At 41.2% G+C, this 27530-nt stretch overlaps 1 protein-coding gene across 1 annotated transcript in view; it reads right to left on the bottom strand.

Moving 5' to 3' along the window:
• LOC126418753 (calcium release-activated calcium channel protein 1-like) overlaps positions 1-27530 on the bottom strand; it is a 177503-nt gene that overhangs the window by 22383 nt on the left and 127590 nt on the right. Inside the window, exon 3 of the mRNA XM_050085678.1 lies at positions 3476-3742. Within this exon, the coding sequence (XP_049941635.1) occupies positions 3476-3742 (267 nt within the window). The remainder of the gene's footprint in view (positions 1-3475; positions 3743-27530) is intronic.

A 27530-nucleotide genomic window follows, 5' to 3' on the forward strand; every position in this document is an offset into this window, starting at 1 on the left:
TGCTTTGGCGAAGATGAACTGGCAGTTTCTGATTACTTTCTGTTAAACATTGTTTAAATGGAGGCTGTATGCTAAAATCTGACTCCTGTTCATCTGTTTTCTCAAACTAAGTGTGTCTGCCAATCTCTCTTAAAACTTGTTTCTTTCCCCCTTCCCTCTCCTAAAAAAGGCATCCCTCTGACACCTGTGACCACTGGTATTTTACCACTTGTGAAATCTTATGGTCTTATGGTGGGTCAGGTTTATCTGTGCTGTAGGCCCACACTGTTTGTATAAACATTCACGAAAAGCCGACTCACCAGTTTGTCTGATATTCACTTAAATGTTGGATCAACGATGGTGTGCTTTTGGCCCTTATGGTTCTCAGTACCTTATTTGTATTCTAGCCAAGTGATTATGCTGGTAGACATTACTACCTGAATCTAATCGTTTCCACAAATGGCAGTTTGTTTGGAGTTGGGTTGTTTACTGTGATGGAATCGGCTTTCGTGTGCAGTGTCAACGTGAACTCTGCATTAAATGCTAACAGAAAAGAAAATTACCAGTATAAGTCAGTCACAAAGGAACTAAGGCCGCCCAGACCAGATCCATTGGCTCAGAAAGTGACAAAATCAAATAAACGTGCCTACAAGCTGTAATAAAAATGATTATGGTGAGATAAGTGTACTAACCAATCATGGATCATATGAAGTAGACGATACAGAACCAAAGACACAAAAACCAAAAATCCATTACTACAAAGGTATGTGAAAATGTTTAAAAGTCAATGTTTATAAATACTGAATGTAATTACAATGATGATTATGGACTTCTCAAAAAAAGATAGTCAATTAATTGTAGTTTATTTATGAAATGTATGTGTGTATATAGATTGATGGAGGTGGAGGAGATTGGTGTTTAACGTCCTGTCGGCAACAAGGTCATTAGAGACAATATAGATTGATATGTCATAGTAATTTCTTAGCTACATGTTTCTAGAGGTAAATCTTTGTTCTTTTGTGCCATTGATTGTATGCGTTTGAAGTGCGAGGATAGCGAACGATTTATGTGTGTTTCATTTATTTGTATTGTGAAGTGAAATGACTGAAATATATGTGTAACTCTGCAGAAGGTCCACCAGAATTCATATTAGCATTGAAACATCAACCCGATTATCCTTTAGATGATTAAAAGATAAATCACAGAAAGGAGAATGACAAGCCAACAATACAAACAAAGAAGAGCAACAAAAAGGATGAGTATTTTTATTATTAACAGAACTGGTTATTTGAATTTGACTGCCCCTGTCACTGGCTGCAGTGTGTCACTATCCAAGTATGACAGGTGCTGTGAAAATGTGATCAGCCACCCAAGTTACTAACTTACTCCAAACATTAATAAACCAACTTTGGGCAACAAGAGGGTGGGGACAGTCAGAAAGTTAACATTTAACAAAGAAGTGTATAATAACTGTAAGGTGTTGTGTAGGTGCAATGTAAGAATGTTCCAGAAGTTAAAGTAATACACGCATTACAGATCTTGTATGTTTGCCCAAAAAAATAAAAAAGCACAAAATTCCCCTTACCAAAAATGCAAAACTGGGAGGAGCAAAAGCTTCTTGCATAAACTGTTCATAATTATGTACAAAACAGTAAAATTCCAAAAAACAATTCTTTCTGTGAATTTTCAACTTCTCGCGGCGTAATGAATAACCCAATAAATTTCGGGCATGCAGCCGCGCAAATAAAATTTCTTCTACTGATATTTCAGCCACGTATTTCTGAAGATGGCCGGACGATATGCGGCCGAAATATCAGTAGAAGAAATTTTATTTGTGCGGCTGCATGCCCGAAATTTAATGGATTAACAATTCTTTCTTTTTAAGACAAGTTATGCATATTATTATTACAAGGGTCATTCAGTAATTAAAGTGACAAATTGGTCTGGGGAAAAACTGTTAGCAGGGCAAGTTTGGTACTTTTATGGCTTTAAGTTGGTATCACTGTGATGAGCTCTGATCAGCTGATGTATCATGATTGCTTTGTTTAAAACCTCAAAAATACATCTCAAGATGGCGAGTCTGCTTGAAACATCCACATTAGTTGAACCTCATTCTGTAATTCATGTTTTACTTGTTGAAGGTGAGAAACCAGTGAATATACACTGTAGAATGTCTAAAGTTTATGGTGAAGGTTGTATGAATCGTGAAAATTTTTACAAGTGGGTAGTACAATTCAAAAACGGCTGTGACTCAGTGACTGACGAACACCGTTCTAGCCGATCAGTTGCAGTTTCAACTCCCTCATTTGAAAGTAGAATTTATGACGTTATTTGTGCCAACCACCATGTGACTGTGGAAATGATAGTTGATAAGGTTCAAGTTAGTACTGGCACAGTTCATAACATTATCTTTAAAAATCTGAAGTACCATAAAACATGTGCAAGATGGGTCCCAAAGGAGTTGACACAGCTACACAAGGAAACAAGGTTGAGAGTGTGCACAGAGTTAAAGGAACATTGTGAAAGAGAAGATGAGCACTTCCTCAACAAAATTTTAACTTGTGATGAAACTTGGATTCACAATTATGAGCCAGAAGCAAAAAGACCTGAAGTGGAAGCACACCAACTCACCTGTCAAGAAGAAATTCAAAACCCAAGCATTAGCAGGAAAAGTCATGTTGACAGTGTTTTGGGATGCTGAAGGCCCAGGTTTTTGTTATTATCTCGAAGAGCAGCATACAATGAACAGCCAATACTACTCGGATTTGCTTTCAAACAAGGTGAAGCCAGCCATGATATAAAGAGACGTCATGGATCTCAGAGGAGAGATGTGATTCTCCAGCAAGACAACACACGTCCACATATTGCTCAGCTAACCCATGACACCACTGACAAAATGGGCCTGGAAGTACTGCCTCATCTCCCTTACAGTTCTGATTTAGCAAAGGGTGATTTTCATTTGTTTGGTGCACTGAGGGAGGCATTACATGCAAAGAGGTTCCAGGACAACGAGGACATGAAAAAGTTTGTGGGAAATTGGTTCAAACATCAAGATAAAGAGTTCTTTGCAGCCAGAATATAAAAGCTTGAAGCCCATTGGAATAAGTGCATAAATGTTCAAGGGGATTATGTTGAAAAGTAGAAAAAGTATTGTCTTCTAAAAATAAATGCTTTCTTCTACAGACCAATTTTTCTCTTTAGTTATTGAATGACCCTTGTATTATTACTATTGTTGGCAATGGCTGTAGTTGTATAACCTTGTTGATAAGTACAACTGTCTGTTATACAGCATATGCTATTAATGTCACACTCTCAAACTTACCTTAATCTAAAAATTTTGAATATCCAGAATACAAAATTATGAGCCGTCACTGCCTACACTTACATCTGTGCCTACAGCTGTACTTGTCATCTGCAGCATGCCATATGGCCCTTGGCAAATGGAACATGTGAGCAAGTTTTATTGCACTGATGCAAGGGCAGGGGCAGGTGTTACCTCCACCATGAAGAGGAAGAGTCCAGCGACGGAGGAGCAGCCCCAGGCAATCTCTATGAGCCGACGCAGCGCGGGCGTCAGAAGGCGCACCACAAGTGGGTGGGTGATGTGGTGGTGGGGCACGTGCAGGTCAGGCATCAGGAAGGTGGAGATGACGAGAGTAGCCGTATGCACCGCCACCAGTGCCACGGTGCACACCGCGAACATGGTGAACAGCCAGGCCGGGCAGCGTGTCGGCACATTCACCTGCAGCTCCACCATTGACTGCTGTGGGCACACAAAATGAGTGTGGTTCTTATGCTCTGCCACCTGCTGTGTACACAGTTTGCAAACCACTGTAAACTACTACCTGCATTGATGAGCTAAAACATTATGATCACTTGTTTAGCAGTCTGTTGATCAACCGTCTGCAGACAAAACAGCAGTGATTCTATGTAGCATGGATTCAACAAGTCTTTGGTAGGTTTCTGGAGGTGTGTAGCACAAAATGTCCATGTACAACCCAAGCAATCCCCCAACATTATGGGCCAATGGTTTCTAGACATGGAGTTGTCACCAGCTGGTGGCTCAGGTTGTTCCATCGAATTCAGACCATGCGAATTTGGTTCCCTATCATGCCCCTCAAACCGCTGTAGTTTGACTCTGGCCGGTTAACATGTGCAGTTATACTGCTGGAAGATGCCGTAGCTGTCAGGGAAGATACTGAGGATAAAAAGATGCAGGGAGTTCACAATAATGTTCATTGTAGTCCACAGCTGTCACGGTGCCTTCGATTACTATCGCAGGTCCCATGGAAGCTCAGGTGAATTATCCCCATAGTGTAATACTACCTCCACCAGGCTGTGTCTTGGGCGCAGGGCATGTTTCAAGAAGCCATTTGCCAGGATAATGGCATATCCAGAAATGATCACTAACTGGTTCAATCTCAATCATGCCGTTACCACAGATTGTTATTGATGATGTCAGCATAAGAACGTGTAAGTGTCACATACTGTAGAGTACTGTGTTGAACAGCGTACATTGAACGTTGTGTAGCAAAACACTTGTGCCTAAAAAATGTTGTTGAATCTGTCTCTGATTCCTCCTATCCTGTTTAGAGAACTGACAAGCCTCTGAATCACATGCCCACAATCCCATAATATAATGGGAAGTGGTCATAATGCTTTGGCTCATTAGCGTAGCATGTTAATAGTTGCAACAGTATTATGAAAAGGATACATTGCTACTCGCCATATAGAGGAAACACTGAGTCACAGACAAGCACAACGAAAAGACTGCTACATTTTGTGTTTAGTAATCATTTCATTGTGCTTGTCTGTGACTCAACATCTCCTCTATATGGTCAGCAGCAATCCATTCTTTTGATAATATTTTCATTAGTCCATCATGATCTTTCTGTTTGTTAATAATTAAGAGTTTCATCCTGTTCCATCTGCATATGGAGCATGGGAAAATTGACTATTTACATGCCTCCAAATTTAGTGGAGTTAGTCTAAAATTGCCTTCATGATCTCTACGGAAGTGATAAGTAGGGAAGTAAAATATATCTAGACTTATTCTGGTTCTCGAAATTTTGTAAGTGGGCTTTTGGGGGATAATTTACATCTATATTCTAGGGTCTGCCAGCTTAGGTTTTTGAATATTTCCATGATGCTCTCTCATGAATCAAACAAATCTGTGACTATCTGTGCCATCCCTCTTGTATACACTCAATATCTCCAGTTCGTCTTTTTTCATACAGATCCCGCTCACCTGAGCAGTGTACTAGGATGGGTCGCACAAGTGATCTATATGCAGTCTCCTTGTAAACTGACTGCACTTTGTCAGTATTCTGATTTTTTCATTTCATATCCTTACAAAGTGTTACTAGTACACCCAGGTGTTTGTGTGAGTTGAGTGACTGTAACTGTGAAACACTGATATTTCAGTCATAGGATATTAATTTTTTTTTTTGTTTCGTGACATGAACAATTTTTCATTTCTGAACATTTGTCATAGGTTGCCAATCTTTGCACCACATTGAAATTTTATCATGATCTGTTTGAATATTTCTGCAGCTTTTTTTAGACAATACTTCATTATACATAACTCCATCATCTGCAAAGAGTTCTGAGGTCACTATTAAATATTGCTTTGCAGGTCAGTAATATATAACATGAACAACAGGGGCCCAACATGCTTGGGGGGGGATTCTTGAAATTATTTCTGTATCTGATGGCGACTCTCCCTACCAAGATACCCTCAGTGTCACAAATTTTCTTTGGTGCATTGTACAATCGAACTTCTGTTACTAAGCATTAGGAAAGTTGTAGTGGCAGAGCACTTCAGAGAATACTTGCACAGTATCATAAGGTACTTCCCTGATCATGCCATTGTAATTGGGGGTTACTTCAATTTACCAACTATAGAGTAAAAAGTCATATGATTATAACTGGTGCCAGAGGCAGAGATTTATGTGAGATTGTTTTGAATGGCTTACCTTTTTAACAACCTATGACATTTCTCAGACCAATAGAGAGTATTTCTTTCTGGGTACAAGCAGCATAAGAGAGGTCAGAGTATCAGTGAATGAAAAGTGTTTCGAGGAAAATTCTGAGAAGTGCTGTTACCATCAGAGTCTGCCATATTTTACTGTTTTTGGGTCTGTTTAAAAAGAAAAGGAGTAAAGTTTACCCTGAAAACTACATTTTGTGATCATGTGTGGTAGATACGTCTTGATGCTATGTTTCAATAGACAGTGCAGCATCTGTTAGAGATTATTTTGTTATTAAGTTAATCAAAGTAGTGGCTCCAGTTGCTGGGGCGTTGGTGCAGCTTCCTGGTGAGAGCTTGGGGTGACCCTGGATAGGGCTGCATAAGTTGGAGCTGCAGTGTGGGAAAGGTCCTCCCCATTCTTACAGAGTTGCTTGCATCTGGGTACTTAGACAGTGTGTTATGTCATGCAACCAGGGAGGTCTCAGGTGGCGAATTCTCAATGCCTTTTGGGGGACCTCACTGTTCGATGAGAGCCATCCAACAGGGAGTTTCTTGATGTCTGAATAAATAGTTTCATACTACAAGTCCTTATGCAAGTTGATAGAGCTTGAGCTGGATGCCGATATTTAAAAAAAATTATCCTTTACTTGTTGTTAAGCCAAATTAGCATGCCACTGAAGGAGAAATGTGCTTCCATTTCCATAATATTGTCCTCAAGTACATCGCCCTTGTATAGACCCTATATATACTCCCTGCACCTTTCTGCTTTCCCTTCTTTTCTTAGAACTGGGTTTCCATCTGCACTCTTGATATTCATACAAGTGGTTCTCTTTTCTCCAAAGATCTTTAATTGTCCTGTAGGCAGTATCTATCTTACCCCTAGTGAGATAAGCCTCTACATCCTTACATTTGTCTTCTAGCCATCCCTGCTTAGCCATTTTGCACTTCCTGTCGATCTCATTTTTGAGACGTTTGTATTCCTTTTTGCCTCCTTCAGTTGCTGCATTTTTATATTTTCTCCTTTCATCAATTAAATTCAGTATCTCTTCTGTTACCCAAGGATTTCCACTAGCCGTCGTCTTTTTACCTACTTGATCCTCTGCGGCCTTCACTACTTCATCCCGCAGAGCTACCCATTCTTCTTCTACTGCATTTCTTTCCCCCATTCCTGTCAATGGCTCCCTTATGCTCTCCCTGAAACTCCAACCTCTGGTTTAGTCAGTTTATCCAGGTCCCATCTCCTTAAATTCCCACCTTTTTGCAGTTTCTTCAGTTTTAATCTACAGTTCATAACCAATAGATTGTGGTCAGAGTCCACATCTGCCCCTGGAAATGTCTTACAGTTTAAAACCTGGTTCCTAAATCTCTGTCTTACCATTATGTAATCTGTCTTATACCTTCTGGTATCTCCAGGCTGCTTCCATGTAGACAACCTTCTTTTATGATTCTTGAACCAAGTGTTAGCTATGATTAAGTTATACTCCGTGCAAAATTCTACCAGACGGCTTCCTCGTTCATTTCTTACCCCCAATCCATATTCGCCTACTATGTTTCCTTCTCTCCCTTTTCCTACTCTCGTATTCCAGTCACCCGTGACTATTAAATTTTCGTCTCTCTTCACTACCTGAATAATTTCTTTTATCTCATCATACATTTCATCAATTTCTTCATCATCTGCAGAGCTAGTTGGCATATAAACTTGTACTACTTTAGTAGGCATGGACTTTGTGTCTATCTTGGCCACAATAATGCGTTCACTATGCTGTTTGTAGTAGCTTACCCGCACTCCTGTTTTTTTATTCATCATTAAACCTACTCCTGCATTACGCCTATTTGATTTTGCATTTATAACCCTGTGTTCACCTGACCAAAAGTCTTGTTCCTCCTGCCACCGAACTTCACTAATTCCCACTATATCTAACTTTAACCTGCCCGATTAAGGGATCTGACATACCACACTCCAATCTGTAGAAAGCCAGTTTTCTTTTTCCTGATAACGACGCCCTCTTGAGTAGTCCCCTCCCGGAGATCCGAATGGGGGATTATTTTACCTCAAGAATATTTTACCCAAGAGGACGCCATCATCATGTAATCATACAGTAAAGCTGCATGCCCTCGGGAAAAATTACGGCTGTAGTTTCCCCTTGCTTTCAGCCGTTCGCAGTACCAGCACACCAAGGCCGTTTTGGTCAGTGTTACAAGGCCAGATCAGTCAATTGTCCAGACTGTTGCCCCTGCAACTACTGAAAAGGCTGCTGCTCCTCTTCAGGAACCACACGTTTGTCTGGCCTCTCATCAGATACCCCTCCGTTGTGGTTGCACCTACGGTACGGCTATCTGTATCGCTGAGGCACGCAAGCCTCCCCACCAACGGCATGGCCATGGTTCATGGGAGGGACAGTAGGCCTACGGAACGACAAATGGGGTGTCGATCCTGTTTGCACATAGAGGTATTTGTCCATGCTTCTTACGTGTGAATCTGTGTGTTGATATTCTTTTGATATCAACGTGGTACGCTACAGGTCTGTTCAACGTCGCAAGTGTTTCTTCACGAATGTGTTTTAGTTTGCTGTTGGATTCATGATTCTTATCCCTACTTGCACGTATTTTAGAATTATTTTTAGAAACATCTATATCGTGTGATATTACAAAAACTCTTGGAGGCGAGAAAGTAATTCAAATATTTCGTAAAACACGCAGGAGAGGGTTGCAAAGTAAACATTATGCTTACGACGCATCTTACGTTCTCCTTTCTCGCCGCTTCGAGCGCTAGTGTCGCTCCAGCTGTCAAAAGATAACAACTTTACAGCATTGAGTGTCACGCCGGTTATGTTAGTTAGACTGTGGTCATCATCACTTTGAATCTTGATTTGCTCATTCACTCTTAATGTAGTTGGGCCCTTCCAATGCATGGATTGGCCGTTAGTTTCTGGATCACACGTGAAAAACCAAGAAATTAGGATCTTGTCAGTGATATCCAAAGTGTCAGTAAAAATATTTTCACGAGCTTCTTTTTGTGCGGTCGGGAGCATCTTCGGCACCAGTTTCGCATACACTTGGTTATACAAATTTTGTCTTAAGCATTCTTTGTCAATTCCTATGCTTTCAACAATCGGTCGAACACTTAGCCGACGGTCAGATCGAATTAGATTACCTATTTTCATGCGATTTTGATGCTGAAGAGCTTCCCAGGCGTGAGTATTCTTGAACGTCTTCTCGTCCATCTCGGAAGCGCTCGAACCACTCAAAAACTCTCGTACGTAATAAACAGTCTTTGTTATACACTTCTTTTAGTAAAAGATTGGTTTTAGTAGCAGTTTTTCCAAGTTTCATGTGAAACTTCATGACAATTCGTTGTCCAATTTACACTTATCACTTTTCCGGCAAAACTAAGTAACGAGTCTTGCACAAATGAAGGCCACAGTCACACTGATTTGCCTACAGGCACTACAGATAACGCATTCCACTAAGAAGGCTTCACGTTCTCAGCTATTGGTCGTTCGTCTTTGGCGCATGCGTACTTATTTTGTCATGGCATCCATGCTGTAATTTTGTAGCCACACGTCGTGTGTACTGTATGTACACTGAAGAGCCAAAGAGACTGGTACACCTGCCTAATATCGTGTAGGGCCCACGTGAGCACGGCCGCAACACGACGTGGCATGGACTCGCGTGAACAGTTGTTGTTGTGGTCTTCAGTCCTGAGACTGGTTTGATGCAGCTCTCCATGCTACTCTATCCTGTGCAAGCCTCTTCATCTCCCAGTACCTACTGCAACCTACATCCTTCTGAATCTGCTTAGTGTATTCATCTCTTGGTCTCCCTCTATGATTTTTACCCTCCACGCTGCCCTCCAATACTAAATTGGTGATCCCTTGATGCCTCAGAACATGTCCTACCAACCGATCCCTTCTTCTGGTCAAGTTGTGCCACAAACTTCTCTTCTCCCCAATCCTATTCAATACTTCCTCATTAGTTATGTGGTCTACCCATCTAATCTTCAGCATTCTTCTGTAGCACCACATTTCGAAAGCTTCTATTCTCTTTTTGTCCAAACTATTTATCGTCCATGTTTCACTTCCATACATGGCTACACTCCATACAAATACTTTCAGAAATGACTTCCTGACACTTAAATCTACACTCGATATTAACAAATTTCTCTTCTTCAGAAACGCTTTCCTTGCCATTGCTAGTCTACATTTTATATCCTCTCTACTTCGACCATCATCAGTTATTTTGCTCCCCAAATAGCAAAACTCCTTTACTACTTCAAGTGTCTCATTTCCTAATCTAATTCCCTCAGCATCACCTGACTTAATTCGACTACATTCCATTATCCTCGTTTTGCTTTTGTTGATGTTCATCTTATATCCTCCTTTCAAGACACTGCCCATTCCATTCAACTGCTCTTCCAAGTCCTTTGCTGTCTCTGACAGAATTACAATGTCATCGGCGAACCTCAAAGTTTTTATTTCTTCTCCATGGATTTTAATACCTACTCGGAATTTTTCTTTTGTTTCCTTTACTGCTTGCTCAATATACAGACTGAATAACATCGGGGAGAGACTACAACCCTGTCTTACTCCCTTCCCAACCACAGCTTCCCTTTCATGTCCCTCGACTCTTATAACTGCCATCTGGTTTCTGTACAAATTGTAAATAGCCTGCCGCTCCCTGTATTTTGCCCCTGCCACCTTTAGAGTTTGAAAGAGAGTATTCCAGTCAACATTGTCAAAAGCTTACTCTAAGTCTACAAATGCTAGAAATGTAGGTTTGCCTTTCCTTAATCTTTCTTCTAAGATAAGTCGTAAGGTCAGTATTGCCTCACGTGTTCCAGTGTTTCTACGGAATCCAAACTGATCTTCCCCAAGGTCAGATTCTACTAGTTTTTCCATTCGTCTGTAAAGAATTCGTGTTAGTATTTTGCAGCTGTGGCTTATTAAACTGATTGTTCGGTAATTTTCACATCTGTCAACACCTGCTTTCTTTGGGATTGGAATTATTATATTCTTCTTGAAGTCTGAGGGTATTTCGCCTGTTTCATACATCTTGCTCACCAGATGGTAGAGTTTTGTCAGGACTGGCTCTCCCAAGGCCGTCAGTAGTTCCAATGGAATGTTGTCTACTCCCGGGGCCTTGTTTCGACTCATGTCTTTCAGAGCTCTGTCAAACTCTTCACACAGTATCGTATCTCCCATTTCATCTTCATCTACATCCTCTTCCATTTCCATAACATTGTCCTCAAGTACATCGCCCTTGTATAGACCCTCTATATACTCCTTCCACCTTTCTGCTTTCCCTTCTTTGCTTAGAACTGGGTTTCCATCTGAGCTCTTGATATTCATCCAAGTCGTTCTCTTATCTCCAAAGGTCTCTTTAATTTTCCTGTAGGCAGTATCTATCTTACCCCTAGTGAGATAAGTCTCTACACCCTTACATTTGTCCGCTAGCCATCCCTGCTTAGCCATTTTGCACTTCCTGTCGATCTCATTTTTGAGACGTTTGTATTCCTTTTTGCCTGCTTCATTTACTGCATTTTTATATTTTCTCCTTTCATCAATTAAATTCAATATTTCTTCTGTTACCCAAGGATTTCTACTATTCCTCGTCTTTTTACCTACTTGATTCTCTGCTGCCTTCAATACTTCATCCCTCAAAGCTACCCATTCTTCTTCTACTGTATTTCTTTCCCCCATTACTGTCAATTGTTCCCTTATGCTCTCCCTGAAACTCTGTACAACCTCTGGTTCTTTCAGTTTATCCAGGTCCCATCTCCTTAAATTCCCACCTTTTTGTGAATAGTTAACGGTTGTGAAAACACACTTGACCTCTTAGTAACAAATAATCCTGAGCTAATAACGAGCATCAAAACGGATACAGGGATTAATCAACACAGGGTTGTCTTAACGGGACTGAATATTGTAACCCCCAAATCCTCCAAAAATAAACAAAATATACCTATTCAAAAAAGCAGATAAAAATTCACTTGACGCCTTCCTGAGAGGCATATCCACTCCTTCCCAATTAGCAATGTAATTGTAGGCGAGATGTGGCTTGAATTCGAAGAAATAGTATCGGCAGCAGTTGAGAGATTTATACCAAATAAGTTAACAAACGACGGGGCTGATCCCCCTTGGTACACAAAACGGGTCTGAACACTGTTGCAAAAACAACAACAACAAATTCCAAATTTAAACAGACGCAAAATCTCCAAGATTGGAGATCTTTTACAGAAGTTCGAAATTTGGCACGGACTTCAATGCGAGATGCTTATGGTAGTTTCCACAACGAAACTTTGTCTCGAAATCTGGCAGAAAATCCAAAGAGATTCTGGTCGTATGTGAAGTATGCTAGCGGCAAGACGCAAATCAGTGCCTTCTCTGCGCGATAGCAGTGGAGATACTATCGAAGACAGTGCTGCCAAAGCAGAGTTACTAAACACAGCCTCCCGAAATGGCTTCACAAAAGAAGACGAAGTAAATATTCCAGAATTCGAATCAAGAACAGCTACCAACATGGGTAACGTGGAAGTAGTGAAGCAACTTAAATCACTTAATAAAAGCAAGTCTTCTGGTCCAGACTGTATACCAATTAGATTCCTTTCAGAGTATGCTGATGCAATAGCTCCATACTTAACAATCATATACAACCGTTCGCTCGACGAAAGATCCGTACCCAAAGACTGGAAAGTTGCGCAGGTCACACCAATATTTAAGAAAGGCAGTAGGAATAATCCACTTAATTACAAGCCCACATCACTGACGCCGATATGCAGCAGGATTTTGGAACATCTATTGTGTTCGAACATTATGAATTACCTCGAAGAAAACGGTCTATTAACACACAGTCAACACGGATTTAGAAAACATCGTTCTTGTGAAATATAACTAGATCTTTACTCGCATGAAGCGTTCAGTGCTATTGATAAATTTCTAACTGATTCCTTATTTCTGGATTCGCGAAGGCTTTTGACACTGTACCACACGGGTGGCTTGTAGTGAAACTGCGTGCTTATGGAATATCGTCTGTTATGTTACTGGATTGGTGATTTCCTGTCAGAGAGGGCAAAGTTCGTAGTAATTGACGGAAGGTCATCGAGTAAAAGTTAAGTGATTTCTGGCGTTCCCCAAGGTACTATTATAGGCCCTTTGCTGTTCGTTATCTATGTAAACGATTTGGGAGACAACCTGAGCAGCCATCTTATGTTGTTTGCAGGGGACGGCGCCGTTTATCGACTAGTAAAGTCATCAGAAGATCAAAACAAATTACAAGGACTTGGAAGAGCAGTTGAATGGAATGGACAGTGTCTTGAGAAGAAGATATAAGAATAACATCAACAAAAGCTAAACCAGGATAATGGAACGTAGTCGCATTAAGTCGGGAGATGCTGAGGGAATCAGATTAGGAAGTGAGACACTTAAAGTAGTAAATGAGTTTTGCTATTTGGGGAGCAAAATAACTGATGATGGTCGAAGTAGAGAGGATAAAAATGTAGACTGGCAATGGCAAGGAAAGCGTTTCTGAAGAAGAGAAATTTGTTAACATCGAGTGTAGATTTAAGTGTCAGGAAGTTGTTTCTGAAAGTATTTGTATGGAGGTTAGCCATGTATGGAAGTGAAACATGGACGATAAATAGTTTGGACAAGAAGAGAATAGAAGCTTTCGAAATGTGGTGCTACAGAAGAATGCTGAAGATTAGATGGGTAGATCACATAACTAATGAGGAGGTAACTGGGGAGGAGTTTGTGGCACAACTTGACTAGAAGAAGGGATCGGTTGGTAGGACATGTTCTAAGGCATCAAGGGATCACCAATTTAGTATTGGAGGGCAGCATGGAGGGTAAAAATCGTAGACGGATACCAAGAGATGAATACACTAAGCAGATTGAGAAGGATGTAGGTTGCAGTAAGTACTGGGAGATGAAGAGGCTTGCACAGGATAGAGTAGCATGGAGAGCTGCATCAGACCAGTCTCAGGACTGAAGACCACAACAACATCAATCTGTATGGCACGAACATTTACAATTTACCCTAAATAACGAAAAGTGTGATGTCATCCACATGAGTGCCAAACGAAATCCGTTAAGCTGCGGTTACATGATAAATCAGTCAAATTTAAAGGCTGTAAGTTCAACTAAAAACCTAGGAATTACAACTACGAACAACTTAAAGCGGAAGGAACACATAGAAAATGTAGTGGAGAAGGCTAACCAAAGACTGCGTTTTATTGGCAGGACACTTAGAAAATGTAACAGATCTATTAAGGAGACTGCCTACACTACACTTGTCCGTCCTCTTTTAGAGTACTGCTGCTCGGTGTTGGGTCCTTACCAGATAGGATTGACGCAGTGCATCGAAAAATTTAGGATTGACGCAGTGCATCGAAAAATTTCAAAGAAGGACAGCATGTTTTGTATTATCGTGAAATAGGGGAGAGAGTGTCACTGAAATGATACAGGATTTGGGGTGGATATAATTAAAACAAAGGCGTTTTTCGTTGCGGGGGTAACCTCTCCCGAAATTCCAATCACCAACTTCCTCCACCGAATACGAAAATATTTTGTTGTCGCCGACCTACACAGGGAGGAACGATCACCATGATAAAAAAGGGAAATCAGAACTCGTACGTTAAGATATAAATGTTCATTCTTTTCGCGCACCATACGAGATTGGAAAAATAGAGAATTGTGAAGGTGGTTCGATTAACCCTCTGCCAGGCACTTAAAGGTGCTTTGCAGATTATCCATGTAGATGTAGACTCGACTAATGTCTGAAGCAGTGCTGGAGGGAATTGACACCATGAATCCTGAAGGGCTGACCATAAATCCGTAGAGTATGAGCGGGTCGAGATCTCTTCTGAATAGCACGTTGCAAGGCATCGACGTTCTTGGAGCCACTCTCTAGCAATTCTGGACGTGTAGGGTGTCGCTTTGTCCTACTGGAATTGCTCAAGTCCGTCGGAATGCACAATGGACATGAATGGATGCAGGTGATCAGACAGGGTGCTTATGTAAGTATCACCCTCAGAGTCATGTCTAGATGTAACAGGGGTCCCATACCACTCTAGCTGCACACGTCCCACAGTATTATAGAGCCTCCAGCAACTTGAACAGTCCCCTGTTGACATGCAGGGTCCATTGATTGATGAGATTGTGTCCGCACCCATACACGTCCGTCTGCTCGATACAATCTGAAACGAGACTCGTCCGACCAGGCAACGTGTTTCCATTCATTAACAGTCCAACGACGGGTCCAGCCGAGGCGTAAAGCTTTGTGTCTTGCAGCCATCGAGGGTACAAGTGGACCTTAGGCTCCGAAAGCCCATATCGATGATGTTTCATTGAATGGTTCGTACGCTAACAGTTGTTGATGGCCCATCATTGAAATCTGCAGCAATTTGCAGATGCTCTTCTGTCGCATTGAACGATTCTCTTCAGTCGTCGTTGTTCCGTTCTTGCAGGATCTTTTTCCGGCAGCAGCGATGTCGGAGATTTGATGTTTTACCAGATTCCTGATATTCACGGTACACTCTTGAATTGATCGTACAGGAAAATCCCCACTTCATCGTTAACTCGGAGATGCTGTATCCCATTGCTCGTGCGCAGACTATAACACCACGTTCAAACTCACTTAAATCTTGCTAACCTGCCATTGTAGCAGCAATAATCGATCTAACAACTGCGCCGACCGCAGCGCCGCATTGTGCCTGTTTACGTATCTCTATATTTGATCATGCATGCCTGTACCAGTGTCTTTGGCGCTTCAGTGTATAATATCACTTGAATTAACTGCTTCAGTGAGGGGCAACCGAAATGACCTGGCGGTGTTGCGGACTATAGAGAACCACGTATCTACATTCACTTCTATACTCTACCAACCACTGTGTAGAGCAAGGCGTTGGGTACTTCCCCCTGCACCACTTATTAGAGCTTCTTCCCGTTCGATTCGCATAAAGCGTTCGGGTGCCTCTGTCTGTGCTGTAACTAATCTGACCCTGTATTCATCGTTCACATAGGAGAGATACCTTGGGGTTTCTAGCATATTCATATACTCATCACGTAATGTTGGTTCTCAAAATTTGGTATGAAGGCTTTCGTAGGATAATTGGCGTCTTTCTTCAAGCTTCTGTCTGAATGAGATTAATTTTCAGTAAAGTGAAGTTATACTATTTTGAGTGTAATGTGATGTTAAAGTCCGCGTCATGTTGGAAGGCGGACCAATTTTCAGCTATTCTTCTCATCCGCCTCCACTACCCATTGGCAGCCATCAATATTCATTCTCTTTCCGAGCGGGGAAGAGGAAAAAGAAGATATAAAATGCTGGACAATATCAAAGGAGGCAAATATTCAGAAATGAAAAGACTGCCTATGGACAGACAAAAGTGGAAGAGGCTTAACCCATGACAAGACCGGCCGTAAGGCAGAATACCATACATACATAAATTACGAGAGGGTAGCAGCGAGTTACAGCTAAGACAGCGAGAACCTCGCTCCTACAGTCTGCACTGTTGCCGTACTTCGCGACAGCCGATTCATTCACGGTCAATGTTTTTTTGTTTTTTTTTTGTATTCTTTTTTTCTTGCAGCAGTATAGGTGTGAATGTGTATCTTTAAATGTTTAAGTGCGATTAGAAAAAAGAGTCTGGTGACGGCAATAAATGCGAAGTGCTTCACAAGCTGGCGAAGTGGGTTATTTACAGCAATTATAACTTTTTCAAACGTGAATTTGAAAGCTGGTGTCCTACTGTTGACATTTGAAGACACAAGAACGGACTCCAGAACCATGTGGTGTCGGCAAGAGAACTGTAAAGGGGGTTGTAAACGATAGTGTCAGAGCGTAGAAAAAGTTGGTTTCGTCTCGCCTGGAAAGCATCGAAATCGCAAGGAACCTGTAACATAAATTGATGGTTTTAACAACGATGTATTAAAGTGCTCCATGTGAATGATGAATGCCCGACATCACAAAAACGTTTTACAGTTATGCAGGGAAAATTAGCTTCGTCAATGTAAAGAATTTTAAATGACGTTTGTTCCTGATACGTTAAGAAGAGAGTTTTTAGTTCAAAGAAGTGACGTAGGCGAAGCACGAACTACATCCACATAAAGATTCACGGCCCAAGAGAAGGAGGTACTTCAACAGTGTATTAGCTTGACGAAACATGGGTCAATTAGAATCATTCCAGGAAGATCTGCTGGAAAATGAGTGATGGTACTGCCGGTCCTGAAGTCTTCGTAGGATTATGTTCTCGGATAATTATTCTGCATGCTGACTCTACGTCTGGTTTTGTTTCTGAGAATAAACTGGTATTTATGTGTAAGGAAAACAGCAGTGACTACTATTCAGAAATGAACGCTGTCAGTTTCGTGACGTGATTCACAATTCTTGTCATACCTTGCTTCGAAGTCGGCCATTGCCAGTTATAATTCAACTGTTACAGAGAAAGCACCTAGTATAAACACCAGAAAAGCGGATATTTTTCCCTGGCTTAAAAATAAAAATATTAAGCACAGTATAAACCAGACTGGTGCCGATCTCCTACAGCTCGTTAATTTATACAACTCACGTACATACTTTACTTCCTTGCACGTGAATGGGGTCACACAGTTTTGCGTTTACCCACGTCTCATCGTTAATGTAGCCTTGTGAAATCAATTTGGGCAAAGGATAAGGCTATGTGTGGAAAAAAAATTCGAGATAACATTCATCGAATCTCTTGTTCATGAGGCAATAGACAACATCCCACCTGTAGCGTGGGCACAGTCTGTACGGCATGCTGAAAAGCTTCAGAAAGAATAATTTGACAGGGAAGTAATGATGGTTACGAGCCTTGAACCTGTCATCGTAAATTTACAATCAGCTTGCTCAGAAACAGATTCAAATACAAGTACGGTGGTATTGCGACGTAGACTTTGAAACAAAGTAATAATATTTCTTAGTTTTAAAGACTCGTGGTTTAAAAAAATGTGTTTTCCAACACATCGGTTGCTTACGTAATAATGAGAACTTCCTAGCCTTTTTGGCTATTATGTTCAGCATATTGCCCAAGGAGAAGTTAAGTGTCTCCCATCATGTTGTATACTCTAATAACACGCGAGAATGCAGCTGGATAAATTCGTCTAAAGTCCGATATTCCCACATGTAAACCCCTGCCATTTTCAAGGAACGAATGGGATAAGGCCCGAAAATCACAGTGACTGTTACTTGTCGAGATATCGATCGCTTTCGATGTTATCGGTCATCATTCCCTGGAGTTATTCGCAGATGATAGTTAATTATTTGCTTGTCCAATGAATTATGAATGCGGTCTCTCACTGTAATGTCCAGCGGATTAGTTTACACTCATCATGCCCGTTAATCGCGAAAAATATGACAACTACTCACCATTTTTACGATAGCCTTTTCATTAATCTTCTCTACCACTAATTCTTTTTTATGCGCAGTGATTACACCTAAAACAAATCAACACACACACCTTATATACATTTTTCAAAAATTCTATTGAGTGGAAGCAGTTGTTAGGCAAATTTAATGATTTCGATTTCTGCTTGGTGTTAATTTTGTTGTGTATTAGATTTTTACTTATAATAGAATTCAAATTGCAATAAATGATAATTATTGCAAGTAGTTTCAATGATCTTGTCGTTAGACAATTGTCATTTTGAGAAAACTTTATTCACGTCTTCACAAAGCTGTGTCAGCTGTTCTCGCCTCCCAATGTCACGGGGAGTAAATCTGTGGAGCAGTGGACGCAACGTAGTCAAGACGTGAATTAATGTTTCCCTCATGACGACTGATCGAAATTGGTTTTAATATTTATTATTCCCCTCATAGATTTGAACGGACGAGGGTTGACTGAAAAGTAATACCTCCACTTTCGTAACTCTTCAACAGTTGGCAGCATTGGTATGCGGCAGGTACTGGCTTGTTTCCTAGCCTGTTCTCTACAGCTCCAGTTGGTGAGAAGCCTTAGCACTGAACGGTTGTGTTGTTACAGTGCAAAGTATGGAACCCTGCACAGACGATCGATCAATGCGATTTAAGCAACGTGCAGTCATTGAATTCTTGACAGTAGAAAGTGTCATCACGAAGGAGATTCATCAGAGAATGAAAGCAGTTTATGGTGATTGTGTTGATGTGAGTACTGTGCGTCGTTGGGCGAGTAAGTTTAAAGATGTTAAGGCAGAACATTTGACCTGAGTGACAAACAAAGATTTGGATGGTCTGTGACAGCAACCACCGAGTTTCACAAACAAAATGTTGGCAGATTGATCAGGACGGTCGCCGTATCACTCAGAGAGAAATTGCAAGCACAATCGGCATTTCGCAAGAACGTCCCAGAAAAGGGAAATGTTTTCCTGCAGCATGACAATGTCAAACCACACACTTCACGTGCCACCACAGCAGAACTTCAAAGACCAAATCTCATCACCGTACGGCATCCTCCATACAGCCATACAGACCAGATTTAGCACCGTCTGACTTCCAGCTGCTCCCAAGAATGAAAAGCGATCTGTGGGGATATCATTATGCTTCTGATGAAGAGGTGGAGAGGACTGTGAGACTGTGGTTGCGGAAACAGAGTGTCAACTTGTTCCGTGACAGCTTCAGAAAACTTGTTCATCGTTGGCAGAAATGTATCCAATTGGATGGTGATTATGTGGAAAAGTGAGTATTTGTAATTAAAGATCACATTCTATGGATTATTTCTGCATTCCATTTACTAAAATATTCTCATCCAAACACAATTAACGAAGGTGGAGGCACTACTTTTCATTCAACCCTCATATAATATGATGTACCGTAGGCAAATGAGCCTGCTTGTTGTCCGCAGCAATGCAGTTTCGCAACAAGAACTTTGTTTGCTCGCTCTCTGCTGCCGCACATGTGCAGTTCTCATCCCTTTGCTGTTCTGCCCCTTACGCCTGGACGCGTCGTCTTACGTGGCGTGAGCTATGTGAAGATACCCCAATGGTGGAGTCACTCGTAAGTCGTCAGTTCTGAGATGGAAGAATGGGGTGTGTGTTATCTGTAGGTTAAAGGCTATACAAGATAATTTCAGATGGTCATTACAGTTTTTAGTTGACCACAAGCAGTATTTTTCAAAAAAAGTAGCTGATCCCGTGTGGTGTGTGTACTATAAGACCTTTGGTACACACACCATCAGATTATTTGACTTGCCGCTCTAATGAAGTAGGCGAGTGTCAGCAATAAGTCTCGTGGTCTTATCGTGGCGTGTTTATCTTCTGCCGTTAGGTCAGATGATAGAAATGCCACTTGCACGCTTAGAGTAGCAGATTGACGGTGACCAACTTTAAACAGAACTTGATTAATTTTCACACACATGTATTAAAATAATAACAAGCATAAAAATTACTTAACTTCGTTCTGGATGCCATTTACAATTGACAATCTGAAGTTCCTTTGGTATTGGTACGTTAATCTTATTCACACATACATCTCTGATACTTGAGAAAAGTGTCTATACATTTTTCTTCATGGCTATGTACAGGAATATGGTAATCTTATTAGGTGCAGACTGAAACTTGACTATAAACTGGTAAAGAAAAATGTAGAACTCGTACATACTTGCAGACTGACTAATCGGAGGTCTGTACACTCGTTATAATACCTCGCGCGTTCATGTATCACTGCGCGAGTGTGATCCACGAGGAGAAAAGGTTCTACGTTAGCAGCAATCTCATTGGCTGCGTTACATATTAATACGTGGATCAGCGGAAGCAGAATTTGGTCCATCTCTATGGCAGCACCGTCTGGTAGTGCGGAGATGGACGAGCGCTGCGCCTGCAATGTTGTGCTTAGCGGGGCGAGCTCTAGTGGGAAAGTTGTGTATGCACTGACTACGCGGAACTATGTACACAACATCCTGTATGGCAACCTGGAAAATTTTGTCACTCGACTTTGCACGCAAAGAGCAATTTAATGTTAACTACTTTGGGTACGTCATCTTAAAAGCAGTGGCACAGCTGACGCGCCCAAGTAGTGTGCTTGAGTGGATGATGGAGCTTCTCGCCCTAGAACTCCTCGAGTAGCTCGAGACCGAGTACTCTTTAGCTCAGCACAGGATGTTATGTGAAATCATTCAACGGTTTCATTGCAAGTTGTATGCACGGTATGCCACGGGCTGTGAGGTTGACACTGGGGTCTCATAGCAGTTCGCATTGTTCTGGATGTTCAGATGGATAAAAGTTGCAGATATGAAGAGGCTCGTACAGGATAGGCTACCGTCAAAACAGTCTTTGGACTGAACACCACCACCACCACAACACCAACACAAAAACCATCAGCTACAAGTAGAATGGCATCTATCAACTCGTGGTGTCTATACGAGAGTTTTATCAGTGGGTTTGAACAAATTAAGCCACTTTTGACGCTAAGAGAGTTCACAATTTAATGCTTTCTCTAACATTGACACATATGGGTCCCACGATAGGTTATCAGAGAACCAGTGGGAAACTGCTATATATTATGGCTTCATATCAATGTCTCGATGGTGGAAGCTAACTCGCTAATGGTTTCCAGAATCCTTCTGATTGCAGACTGCACCTGTAAGTTGTGCTGTTTTCAAGAATCATTGTTAAGGCTATGCCTCGCATTGTCGTATCTAATTAGTTGGCACCTGCAGATAGGCAACCCAATGAAGATATTTGCAAAGCGGGCTGCTGTCGCCCCTTGCCAAACAATTCGTATCGGTGCACTGTGTGCACGTATTGACGTTTGCCGCGTCATGCCGTCACAGACGATTCCTGTCTGAGTACATGTAAAATGAGGGCCTTATTATCCACTAGGCAGTGTAGGCAACTGCCTAGGGGCCCCACATCGGCTACAAGCCCCACACCCCGAGAAAGAAAAACAACTTCTCTGAAAATATTTTTTTCGAGTGAAAATTAAATTTGAATATTTGCTTCTAGCAAACTCTCAATAACAGCATTACTGCCTAGGTATTTTTGATATCTCTTCGTCATGTTTCAGCCCATTTTGGAACGCATTTCAAATTGTTATAGAATAATATTATATTTTATGGCGGCAGTTTTAATGATGATTAATCAAAGGATGGCACGGAAATGTGCTTCAAAAACTCTGCATCGTGAATGCTTACTTATTGGTACATGTATTCATTTATTCTACGGCCACATCACGTTCATAAGGTTGGCAATACTGATTCACATGAATATAGCATTTGGGGAGTCACCGGTGTTGTATCACACATAAAAGTTTAGAAACACTTTCAATTGTTTAATTTTCATTTTATTGTATAATTGCAATCGGCGAGTTTTGCGACAGTGAATTAAATTTTTTAAAAGGTTTACTGTGTACCTGTGTTTCAAAACTACGAATTTGGCTAAAAGTGCTGGACGACAAGTGTAATAAACTGAAATTACATTTACGATACCACGTAAGGCTGAATACGAAATTTTATTTTACATACCTATTCCGTCTTAAATTATAGTCAGATATATTATAGTCAGAAAATATAGTTTGAAATTGTAGTTGGCTTTGAACTTCACCTAAAAGAGCACATGGAAAACAGTGAACTTTTAAAGCAGACGGAGAACACATGAGCCACTCTCGTTTAATTTTATTACCACTTATATGTTTCAGAAAAAAAACATGGTTTCAGAGAAAATCTTTTGCTATCGTCGTATTGTCGGCTTGAGGCAGAAAAACCGCACTCAAAGTGTTGACTTGCGTTCGGTCTCGATTTTGAAATTCATTGTTAATGAAATTATTGAAGCAAAATATTTCTTAATAAGCGTCGACTCGACACCCGACACTTCATACTGATCACTTGACTACTTCAAATGGAGAATTGCAGAACGTTTTCTCACATTTATTCTGTAGTCACAAATAGGACGAACTAGCCACCACAATTTTAAATATTTTAAACCAATATAACACCAATATAAAAAAATGTGAGAGGTCAGTCTCATGTTAATGCGTCAAATATGTCCGGTTGTTACAACGGTCTACAGGCGCAAATTAGAAAATAAATGACCTCGCACACTACGTTCCGTGTGTGGCGCACTCACTGAATTTGGCCGGAGTACGTGACACCACATAACTTTTCTTCGGCGTCAACTCATCGCTGGACAAATGTGCTAAGGCATCTAGAAAAAGGCGATGAACGTAACTCATACTCGTCATTAGTTCTGAAAAGACTATGCGACACAAGGTGGGGTGCAACGGGCTATACGACTACGGCTTTGTCAAAATGTTACAACGGTTTCCAGGAAGCTTTGCAATGATACTAGGCACGGTGAGGAAGATGAGCGTGTGCAAAGAAGGAAACGGCATCACGATGAGGGATCTGCAGAAGACGTTGGGCACAGAGGAAAAGAGGAATTAAAAATTGAAACTCATTTGGCTTTACTAGACATGGTGCGGCTATAAGTTTACCGGAAGAAATTAATTCTCTGTTTGGATTTGCAGCAGATTTCTCGACGAAATCCAACAATGAAATCAGAGAGCCTTATACAAAGTTTAGGGAACATCGTTCCGAGGATATTGAGCCTGAGTTTACTGACGGGATGGTGCAGTTCAAGTACTTCACCGTACAATCAGAGGGTGCCTGAAAAGATAAAAGCGTACCTGCCGAGGAGTTGTAGAAACCTGGTAACGTGGCGCACTCATCTTCCCCGAATGTAACTCCAAATATATAGGAGTCAGATGATCACAAACGCCGCGGGTGAACGTAACTTTTCGAAATTAAATTTAACATTCGCCCATCAGTATCTCGGAACACTGGCGATAATGGCGATTGAAAATATTATACTGGGAAAGATCAACTTTCAAGCTGTTTTAAACGATCTTGTGTCCAAAAAAAAGTGTTAATATTTAAACATACTGTACTTTCCAAAAAGATTTAATAAGAAATACACTTATTTTTCTTTCATTTGTTTCAATTTTTTTATTGAATTGGGAGACGGCATACCTTCGTAATGTACACTACTGGCCATTAAAATTTCTAGACCACGAAGATGACGTACTACACACGCGAAATTTAACCGACGGGAAGAAGATGCTGTAACAGGCAAATGATTAGCTTTTCAGAGCATTCACACAAGGTTGGCGCCGGTGGCGACACCTACAACGTGCTGACATGAGGAAAGTTTCCAACCGATTTCTCGTACACAAACAGCAGTTGACCGGCGTTGCCTGGTGAAACGTTGTTGTGATGCCTCGTGTAAGGAGGAGAAATGCGTACCATCACGTTTCCGACTTTGATAAAGGTCGGATTGTAGCCTATCGCGATTGCGGTTTATCGTACGCGACATTGCTGCTCGCGTTGGTCGAGATCCAATGACTGTCAGCAAAATATGGAATCGGTGGGTTCAGGAGGGTAATACGGAACACCGTGCTGGATCTCAACGGCCTCGTATCACTAGCAGTCGAGATGACAGGCATCTTATCCGCATGGCTGTAACGGATCGTGCAGCCACGTCTCGATCCCTGAGTCAACAGATGGGGACATTTGCAAGACAACAACCATCTGCACGAACAGTTCGATGACGTTTGCAGCAGCATGAACTGTCAGCTCGGAGACCATGGCTGCAGTTACCCATGACGCTGCATCACAGCAGGAGCGCCTGCGATGGTGTACTGAACGACGAACCTGGGTGCACGAATGGCAAAACGTCATTTTTTCGGATGAATCCAGGTTCTGTTTACGGCATCATGATGGTCGCATCCGTGTTTGGCGACATCACGGTGAACGCACGTTGGAAGCGTGCATTCGTCATCGTCATACTGGCGTATCAGCCGGCGTGATGGTATGGGGTGCCATTGGTTACACGTCTCGGTCACCTCTTGTTCGCATTGACGGCTCTTTGAATAGTGGACGTTACATTTCAGATGTGTTACGACCCGTGGCTCTGCTCTTCATTCCATCCCTGCGAAACCCTACATTTCAGCAGGATAATGCACGACCGCATGTTGCAGGTCCTGTACGGGCCTTTCTGGATACAGAAAATGTTCGACTGCTGCCCTGGCCAGCACATTCTCCAGATCTCTCACCAATTGAAATCGTCTGGTCAGTGGTGGCCGAGCAACTGTCTCGTCACAATACGCCAGTCACTACTCTTGATGAACTGTGGTGTCGTGTTGAAGCTGCATTGGCAGCTGTATCTGTACACGCCATGTGCTCGTCAGACATAAAACAGTAGTACAGCCGACTCTAGATAATTCGAAATTCAAGGGACCCAACAAAAATCTCAAATAATTGAGAGTTCGATTTAGCGAAAGTTAAATGGTGTAGGTCGAATCATGAAAAAGTCAAAACAAGAGTATAAGCTCATAATACTCTTTTTGTTTACAAAAGGAGGTAGAAAGGAACAACTGCAATTTTAATGAAAAGGAAGTTTATTTCTTACCTATTTAATTATTTTTTACTTGCGGAGAAACCCATCCATGGCCAGGTATTTACTTACAGCTGTGCGCCCATGTCAGTAACATGCAGCGCCTGGCCTAGTGCCTAATGTTCGTGGCGTAATATCTCCCGAAGTATGTGCCGTACGATCATATAATTTTGCAGCTACGTTACGCGACGTATGTGAATACTGTCTGCAACGTGTGTTGCAAATAGAGTTAATAGTGACGAGGTAATAAATTTAAGTGTTGTGCACGACGCGGTAGTTTATCACGCATCTCACTGGCTATGACGTCATATCTCCTGAACTATTTGTTGAAAAACTATATAATATTGAGGTACATTCCGCGGCATACGTGGATACTCTCTGTCAAATTTATTAAAGTCACGCATGATGCACCTGTTTTACACGCATCTCATAGTTTATGACGTCATTTCTCCTGAGGTATGTGTCGTACAATGATACAATGTTGCACTTAACATTCAGTGCTATGTGTGCTGTAAAATGAGTCGCGAATACAGTAAGTAGTGAAAAGTAATAAATTATAACAGCGGGCAAGTAGAAAGTGTAAGAGGTCCAAGCAGATGTAATTTCGATGTATTGCTCACGCGCTGCCTGCGATATGTAAGGTATAAGAGAATCTCAGACCAGAGAGCAGTGTTGACTGCAGTAGGAACTGTGTAGCAGTAGGAGTAAGTTGTTGCTAGCGAGCAGTCTGGTCTGGTCTGGTCTGGTGTATCGTGTTGGCTGGGCCGGTCGCGGTGCAGCGATGCCGGAGCCTGAGTGTTATTGTATAAGGTAAAAAGCAGCCTCGCGCATATGTAGTATTTTTATCTCAAGTCCCATGTAAATGTTTTAAAAGTCTCCTAATAATAATCTTTCTCATAAAAAGTAACTTTTAACAACCATTCATTTCAATTTAAAGAATTTACTAATTTCTCCAATCCATGATCATCCCGATTATTGCAAAAGAAAAATCTGTTGTTTCTTTTCATAAATGATAAATCTATCGGCCAGCATTGCACAGGGCTGTGCCAGAAAAATTTATTGTAAGAGCAGATATATATGCGTTATCCGGCGACCTTCATTGAGGTAAGAATTTTTCTTTTTTTATTCAGAATGATCTTTCAGGGCCATGACGCAGCACTGCTGACGTCCACAATTTACCAGGTTAAATTAACAGTCAATTATTCAAAGGTTGTAACTGAGTCACATTTATTATTGAGAGATTAGTCACATTGTATTATTGCAAGATTACGGAATTTATCTGAGGGAGGTTATGCTGAATGTGAATGAACGGCATAATTATATTTTTTACTGTTGAGAGGTTTAGGAATTTTTCTGCTTTGAGGTTATTCTAAATGTGAAAAGATTTTTTTAGTGGGGAGGTTACACTTGGCGACAACCGGCCGGGATCGTATTTCTTTGTGAATTTCTGAGAAGTAGTTAGTTATATATCTGCTCTTATTTACTTAATTGTAAATGTAGTTTGCATCTGGCGCAACGCATTTACTAATTTGTCACTCTTTCTTTCACAGATCACCGGCAATTTATTGCTCTTTGTTGTAATTGTTTGTTCCATTTTTGCTTCGTCTTTGTTTCATTTTGTGCTCAATTTTGATTTGTGAAAAATGCCGCGAAAAACTGTTAACAGTACATCGTGATGTGTAATGAGTGAAATACCCGACTGGAATAATTTGACCGATAATACTTGCGACACTCAGTGTAATAGCGATAATCCTCTAATTACTGATAATCAGTGCGTACCGACCAATAGTAATGATTTTAATTCTAATGATCAGCAAACAAATTCAATTATGTCCACAGTAAATGTAACAATTGATGACGCGGCACGTTCTGATACAATGAACGCTGCCCAGTTTGACACACCCGGTTTGCAAAATTTGAATTGTGAACAGATAAATTTTTCTCACGAAGATGAACAATGTAGTCAGAATACGTCAGATTTATTTGATTCCGATGTAGTGGCCAACAGTGCACGTCCGATTGGCAAACCTTTTCAAGAATCACAAAATGACCAAATGGCTATACAAAACGTGGCACATGCAGATACACCAACACACAGCATAGAAAATAGAGTCGCTAATTTTGGCATGGACCAAGTTATGGCAGTATTGCTACAACTCAATGAAAATTTCAAACAACTTAATGAATCGAATAAGCAACTTAAT

This window comes from Schistocerca serialis, chromosome 9 (assembly GCF_023864345.2).
Source record: "Schistocerca serialis cubense isolate TAMUIC-IGC-003099 chromosome 9, iqSchSeri2.2, whole genome shotgun sequence".
In the NCBI taxonomy this organism is placed as follows: domain Eukaryota; kingdom Metazoa; phylum Arthropoda; class Insecta; order Orthoptera; family Acrididae; genus Schistocerca; species Schistocerca serialis.